An 8,264-nucleotide genomic window follows, 5' to 3' on the forward strand; every position below is an offset into this window, starting at 1 on the left:
CCTTTGTTAAGAGCATCGCAACTTGTTAAATAAAAAGTGATCCATTTTCAGTGGTCCCAATTCAAAATTGTTCCAATTTCGTCCCAAATTGCATGACAAAATATTAGATTAGAGATTAGATTAGATTCCCTACAGTGTGGAAACAGGCCCTTCGGCCCAACAAGTCCACATCAACCCTCCGAAGAGTAACCCACCCCTCTCTGACTAATGCACCAAACACTATGGGCAATTTAGCATGGCCAATTCACCTGACCTGCACACCTTTGGAATGTCGGAGGAAACCGGAGCATGCGGACACGGGGAGAATGTGCAAACTCCACACAGACATTCGCCCAAGAATGGAATTGAACGTGGGATCCTGGTGCTGTGAGGCAGCAGTGCTAACCACTGAGCCACCGTGCCACCCCGCCACCCCATTACCGGTATGATAAATGTTAGCACAAACATCAAATAGGAACATGTTGATAAGAATGTCAATTCCTTGTACAGGTTTCTGCAATAATGAGCTAATAAGTGTAGTACCACTGTATGATCAGTTGAGGGTGCCATGTCACAAGTTATTGGAAAAATTCTGAGAATCAGCAAGCATCAGTTGCTCTCAACCATTCTCATTTATTAAATTCTTGCTTCCATTGACAGACCTACTGTATCATATGGGTAACTGGTCACTCTAAATGTTTAGTAAACAAATCCATTTTAAGATATACACGTTTCATTAAACAAAAGATAGCAGTTGAAACAGTGTACATTCCTGCCAGCTAAAACAAGATTTCTGGGACGGTCAAAGTGCTGCCTTACAACAATACAACTACAAAGGCTGATTCTTCATACGACCCATTTACACAGGGCTGATGTTTCACCAAATGGGTATTTCTGTTTCAGTCCATTGTATTCGCTGAAATTCTGTGTCACTTTGATTACAGCGTATTTGGTGGAGCTCCACTGGACTAGCAAATTGTGACGGGCTTAATATTTGCAACCCAACATACCGCCATCAATGCCACGAAGCCTTACAAATTCAGTCATCAGTACCAAGAATAAAGGTGAAATGAACAATACTAGATTTCTCACAGTTTGTTGTTTGTAACATTGTAAACAGATATAAAACCAAGTATTTACGTAGCATTTTTCAGGACGTCCCAAGTAGGTACTTTGACACAATCATTGTTGAAGAAGATATGGCAGTTCATTCAAGGTTCTACAAAATGTGATGTCATAAACATAATAAGATGATACTTGTTTACAATTTCAGTAAACACCCTTAAAGATACAAGTATTGATTAAACTTTGCACTAACACCTGAAGACTGCTCCACGAAATGTTTTTGGGAGCTGGGTCAGTGTATTGCATTGGAGTGCTCTTTCAGCCCTGAGACAGACTCAAGCTAGTCACGTGGAAACATGAATTTGCTTCTTGTATTTCTCCAGCCGAAGCAGCCATTTCTTCCAGCAAGTGAGGAACAGTTCGCGGTCCATGAAGTGAGCATGTGCAGGTGAACCATCTTTGTAGGCCACCACAATCAGTCCCCGCTCAACCTGACAGAAGCAAAAAAAATGGTCTTGTCACTTCTAAAATAACACACACCAAGTTAAAGTATGAATAAATGCATTTTTAAAAAATCAAAATTTGATTCGAGATCCCCTCCAACAGGTGCTCACTTCCCAAGTTATTTGATGGTATATCATGGCACTGAGCAGCATTTTGGGAGGACTCTGCACTGAATGTGTTATTTCTGTTGGTTTAGACAAGAAGAGATAGTTTACCTTTGTCACAGTCACACAGAATGTCATTTATGAATTTGAAAAGAACTATTTTAACACTAATGATGAGGTGGAAACCTGTTTGGAGGGATTCAACTTTCTGGCTTGGGCTGATAAATGGCAAGTAGCATTCACATCACAAGTGCCAGATAATGCCCATCACCAACAAGAGGGAATCTAACCAATGCTATTGAATATCAGAGGGCAATACCATCACTGAACCCCCACAATCAACATCTTAGGACTTACCACTGACCAGAAATGAAACTGGACAGCCATAAAAATACTATAGCTATAAAAGCAGGTCAGAGGCTAGGAATTATACAGCAGTAACTCATCTCTTGCCTCCCTAGTAGCTATTCCATTACCCACAAGACACAAGTCAGGAGTGTGGAGGAGTACTCTCCTCATGCCTTGATGAGTGCAGCTCCGACTACAATGAAGCAGCTCAACACTAACCAAGACACAGCAGCCTGGTTGATCAGAAATCAAACTACTCCATTCATTCCCTCCACAGTGGCAGCAGCATGTACCAACTATAAGATGCACTGCAGGAACTCACCAAGACTCCTTTAACAGCACCTTCCAAACCCACAACCTCTAACACTCAGAAGGATAAGGGAAGCAGGTGGATGGAGCACTCCCACCTGCATGTTTCTCTCCAAACTGTACATTATCTAACTTTGAACTATATCACTGCTCATTCACTACCACAGGGTCAAAATCCTTCACTGTAATGTGGATGCATTGACACCAAATGGACCGCAGTGGTTCAAAACATCACCATGGAGAGGAAGATACAAATTAGATGAGAGAAATTGTTACTGTATCAATTAACATGGGGACCAGGAAGCAAAATCAGCTGGTCAGCAGTTTAGGAGAAATAGGTTTGGAGGAGGAGGAGGAACTGGGTTTCATGATCAAGGCAGTAGGTGAGACAGGAAGGAAACAGAAACATGCAGGTTTGAGACTAGGAGAAGGAGGAGCACAAAAGGAAAGGTTGGTCAGGTAGGCTAGTAAAAAGAAAGTTTACAGCACAGGAAACCGATCAGATTAATCTTGATCTTTGTGACAAACAAATGTCCATGAGTGCTTTGTACTTTTTGGGTGCAAAGTTGGAAGAAACAGTGATTTGTAGTATCGAACAGAAAACAGAAGTTGTTGCATTCCTTTGGAGGGAAGGGAGCAGAGCTTTGAAAGCCATATGAGGGGGAACAAGCGGAATGAGAGAGCAAAATAGTTTTAATGGGGCCTGGGACAAAATCTGGTGGCAACTGTTGTGTCATTCAGCAGCTGCTGGAATGGTGTGGTAAATGTATGGTTAAACATTTGGTAGCTGAGATTTTGAAAGTGGAGCTGTAAGTATATTGGGATTAGTACCCTCTCACCGAGGCAGATACAGGATATAGGGTTTTTCTATGGAATTGGATCTACAGCAAGACAAAGAAATGATAAAGATGTTTACACTCGTGATTAATAACAATGGCTATATCATGCAAGATAACAAGGTCAAACGGATTGGATGATCTTCGTGGAAAGAGAGCTCAATAATAAATGAGCAGGCAATGCCAAGGGGGAATCAGGGAGATTGAAAATTTAAGTCATTCAATGCAGGTGCTGAATGGAGAAAGCACTAAAGGTATCTCAGTGGCAATTTTAAAAGAATCATACTGGGGATAATGAGCAGATAATATGTTTAAATGGTATTGGTTGAGAAATAAATATTGATCAGTAAATCTTTTCTGCTCTTTTTTCAAGAGTGCTGTAGGATCTTTCCTTTCACTTGAAGGAAAAATGGGCCTTGATTTACTGTCTCATTTGAAAACAGCACCTTCCACAGCATAAGCAGTGTCCTGTACTGGAGTACTAGCCAACACATCAAGAGTGGGACTTGAACCAACAATCATTTGAGCCGGAGGTAAGAAGTTGACAAAATGTGGTGCTGAAAAAGCACAGCAGGTCAGGCAGCATCCAAGGAACTGGAGAGCTGACGTTTCAAGCAGAAGCCTTCATCATGATCCAACTCCACCTACTATCTCCTAGCAGCTTACATCGAATGAAAGGGGAGATTAAAACTTACTGACCTGAAAGTTATAGTTGTCATCATGGTTCAGGGCACCAGCATATGCTGCCACCTGAAGCGGGTTATCAAAGGTATTTCGAAAATATGGTTTTGGCTTCTCAGAGGTTTTCCAGTCTATAACACACAACTTGCCCCTGCACAAGATATAACAATTAAAAGCATCTGTTGAACTTGTACTAACACTGATTCTGGAGTTCTTTTTGAAATAGTGATCTTTTACCTGAAAATTGCTCTTGCTGAAAGAAATCCTGTTTACGAGGAAGAAACTTATTATTGAAAGGCAAAAGCAGATTTGCTGAACCACGGACCTCCACAGAGGAATTTACTGCCATTCACCATTACTAATCCTTGAATATTCCAGTCAGACAAACAATCAAAAAAAGCAGTTTCTTAAACTGGTAAAGCTAGCATAGATTGCAGGGGGCCAGATTCAGTTGGCTTAATTGTTAGGAACAATTTCCCTCAAGTCACAGTAATTAGAAAGGGAAAAAGCAGTCAGGTTTTTGCTTCTCACTATTACCTGATAATTCCAGTTGGAGAGTTCATATTGAGCAGGGATAAGTCCAGGCAGGTTTGGTAGGTTTGATTCCTACCAAGACTATCTCTTGGCAGTTCCATTGATTGTTGGTGAAGCTTTGAGCCACTAACTGGTGACAGCATGGGTAGCTTGGACAGATTGTGAGAGGTATAGATGATAGCTCAGAATTAAACTGCAGAAGATCAAATCTGTCGTCTACACCAATTTATTTTCAGTCTCACCCCCATGCTCATCCCCTTACAACTATTTCAAAGCTAATAGTGGAGAGGCAATTCAGGCTATTAAATATCTGGTACCCCTCTAGAAAATTTCCTCTGCAGCCTCTACCACAAAATTCAATGGCTTTTAATGTAAGATAAACATGAGTAGGAGCAAATCATACAGCCCCTCATCCCCATTTTGCCAATCAATACAATCCTGGTTGATTTTCTGCTTTAACTCCACTTTCTCACACACTCCCCATTTCCTTCAATTCCTCAAGAGATCAAAGAATGAATGTGGAAGGGCCCAAGCTGTTTTACTTGGACGCAGGGTCACTTACAAAAGCTTTTTCAATTTAGTATCCTCCACAAATTCATAAACTTTGGGACTCAAACCTAAATTAGGGTCATAGTTACAGCAGATGAGGTTACAAGGTGCCCATCCTGCAAGACGGCACCCTACACTGCAAAGAGCATGCAGTCCTAACCTTGGTCTCACACTCTTCCCCAGATTTGGAGGAAAGTCCTGCTCGGTGCAATTACTATGAACAAATTTGGTATATGGGTTATTGATTCTCTCCTATTCCACTTTGTTATTATCCTGGATCCAGTCCACTGGTGACCTGATCCTTGGAATTACTTTTCATCTTTAAACCATTTATAATGGTCAGATGCAAGGGACTCTAACTCAGGAGATCCTGTTCTATGGCCTATATTGGAACTTGATGTGCACCAAGGTAGAAAGCTGGATTAACAAACTGATTACTCTGAAAAATTAGAGAAAAAAAAAGGAGAGAGAGAAAAAAGGGGAAAAAAGAGAGGGGAATAGGTACCATGATAATAAAAACAGTATGTGCGCCCTGGAATTTGCATATTCAACAGGAGAGAGACAATATTTAGTCATTAGTTTTAGCATTATCTAAGATCAGCAAGTTTAAAAACAGTTTAAAAGTTTTTGGGTTCAGTTTGAAGGAGACCTGACTTGGGGTCAGACGCATTAATTGACTCTCCTAGAAAAGTAGAATGTTCAGAGCAGTCGTGGAAATAAATTAAAGCATTAAAGGTGTAGTTTGTGAAACCTCCAGACCCATGGATGTTTGGTTACAATTCTGCAGGTTATTTAAGGAGAAAATTTAACCTCTCAGTTGTGAAATTATTTCAGGAAAACAATCCACATCTCAGAACAAAACAGAATCTGTGAAAAAGCAGGAGAAAGTGAGGTCTGCGGATGCTGGAGATCAGAGTCGAGAGTGTGTTGCTGGAAAAGCACAGCAGGTCAGGCAGCATCCCAGGAGTAGCAGAATCAATGTTTTGGGCCGGAGCCCTTCATATTCCTGATGAAGGGCTCTGGCCCAAAGTGTCGACTTTTCTGATCCTCGGATGCTGCCTGATCTGCTGTGCTTTTCCAGCAATACACTCTCAGCTCTCTGAAAAAGCAGTTAAGTCACACCTACAGACTGGATTGAGAATAAACATTTCTCTGGATTTTGGTTAATTGTAAGGTGATAGCCTTGGTGAGAAGAGGAGATTTTTTCTTTACCAAGAATTTAAATATATTTTGGAAGGGCAAGGACTGATTAGAGATAGTCAGCATAGTTTTGTGCATGGAAATCATGTCACACTAAATTCAATTTCTGAAGTAGGAACAAAAAGAGGATTGATGAGGGCAGAGTGGTGGAAGTGATCTATATGGACTTCAGCAAGTTGTCTGACAAGGTTCCTCATGGGAGACAGGTTAGCAAGGTTAGATTACATGGAATACAGGCAGAACTAGCCATCTGGATACAGAACTGGCTCAAACATGTGGTGGTGGAGGGATACTTTTCAGACTGGAGGCCTGTGACCAGTGGAGTGCCACAAGCTTCGGTGCTGGGTCCACTGCTTTACGTCATTTATATAAATGATTTAGATGTGAACATAAGCAGTATAGCTAGTAAGTATGCAGATGACACCAAAATTGGAGGTGTAGTGGACAGCGAAGAAGCTTATCTCAGATTACAATAGGATCTTGATCAGGTGGGCCAATGATCTGAGGAGTGGCAGATGGAGTTTAATTCAGATAAATGCGAGGTGTTGCATTTTGGAAAGGCAAATCAGGGCAGGACACTTAATGGAAAGGTCCTGAGGAGTGTTGCTGAACAAAGAGACCTTGGAGTGCTGGTTCATAGTTCCTTGAAAGTGGAGTCCCAGGTACATAGGATAGTGAAGATAGCGTCTCGTATGCTTTTCTTTATTGGTCAGAGCATTGAGTATAGGAGTTCGGAGTTCATGTTGAGGCTGTAAAGTACATTATTTAGGCCACTTTTGGAATATTACGTGCAATTCTTGTCTCCCTCCTATCAGACGGATGTCGTGAAATTGAAAGGGTTCAGAAGAAAGGATTTATAAGAATGTTGCCAGGGTTGGAGAATGTGAGCTACGGGGAGAGGTTGAATAGACTGGGGCTGTTTTCCCTGGAGCGTGGGAGGCTGAGGGTTGGCCTTACAGAGGCTTATAAAATCATGAAGGGCATGGATAAGGTAAATGAGGAGTCCAGAACTAGAGGTTTAGGGTGAGAGGGGAAAAATTTAAAATGGACCTATGGGACAACTTTTTTCATGCAGAGGGTAGTGCATGAATGGAAAGAGCTGCCAGAAGAAGTAATGGAGGTTGATACAACTACAACATTGAAAAGGCATTGGGTGAGTATATGAATAGCAACGGTAAAAACAAGGACTGCGGATGCTGGAAACCAGAGTCTAAATTAGAGTGGTGCTGGAAAAGCACAGCAGGTCAGGCGGCATACAAGGAGCAGGAAAATCGATGTTTCGGGCAAAAGCCCTTCATCAGGAATAGAGGCAGGGTGCCTGCAGAGTGGAGAGATAAATGAGAGGGGGTGGGGGTGGGGAGAAAGTAGCATAGAGTACAATAGGTGAATCGAGGTGGGGATGGAGGTGTCCACCTATCCACTCCACCCTCCTCTCTGACCTATCACCTTCATCCCCACAGGAAACATGGACCAAGTGCTGGCAAATCAGACTCGATTAATTTAGGATGTCTGATCGGCATGGACAAGTTGGACTGAAGGGTCTGGTTCTGTGCTGAACATCTCTTTGACTATGTGTGCATCAAATCTTTTGAACAATGTTGTAATTAGATAGTTTACTTTGCTTTTTTTTTATTACTTTGGTGTAATAAACTTGTTTTATTGTTACAAAAACAGAAATTGCTTGTAAAAGCTCAGTAGATCTGGCAGTATTTGTTAAGAGAATTCAAAGTTAACGTTTCAAGTTTGGCGATCCTTCCTCAGAATTCAAAACTGGACTCGAAACGTTAACTTTGATTTCTCTTTACAGGTGCTGCCACACCAGCTGAGCTTTTCCAGCAGCTTCTGTTTTTGTTTGACTTACAGCGTCCGCAGTTCTTTTGTTTACTGTTTAATTGTTAATCAATCTACAACCTCATTTGTTTGCTTATAGCTTCAGAAGAGATGTACAGCATGGAAACAGACCCTTCAGTCCAACCCCTCCATGCCGACCAGATATCCCAACCTAATCTAGTCCCATCTTCAGCACCCGCCCCATATCCCTCGAAGCCCCTTCCTATTCATATACCCGTCCAAATGCCTCTTAAATGTTGCAATTGTATCAGCCTCCACCACATCCTCTGGCAGCTCATTCCATATATGTACCACCCTCTGCGTA

The 8,264-nt window shown here is 41.7% G+C and overlaps 1 protein-coding gene across 2 annotated transcripts in view; it reads right to left on the minus strand.

Annotated features, from left to right (window-relative positions):
- Positions 1–592: 592 nt before the first annotated feature.
- Positions 593–8,264, minus strand: part of mgme1 (mitochondrial genome maintenance exonuclease 1) — a 35,791-nt gene continuing 28,119 nt past the window's right edge. For both annotated transcript variants that reach the window (XM_043696340.1, XM_043696341.1), the window contains 2 exons: positions 3,845–3,977; positions 593–1,535 (listed from right to left, as the gene is read on the minus strand). In XM_043696340.1, coding sequence (XP_043552275.1) covers positions 1,389–1,535; positions 3,845–3,977 — 280 coding nt within the window. In that variant the 3' untranslated portion in view covers positions 593–1,388. The remainder of the gene's footprint in view (positions 1,536–3,844; positions 3,978–8,264) is intronic.

Source organism: Chiloscyllium plagiosum, chromosome 9, assembly GCF_004010195.1.
Source record: "Chiloscyllium plagiosum isolate BGI_BamShark_2017 chromosome 9, ASM401019v2, whole genome shotgun sequence".
NCBI lineage: Eukaryota > Metazoa > Chordata > Chondrichthyes > Orectolobiformes > Hemiscylliidae > Chiloscyllium > Chiloscyllium plagiosum.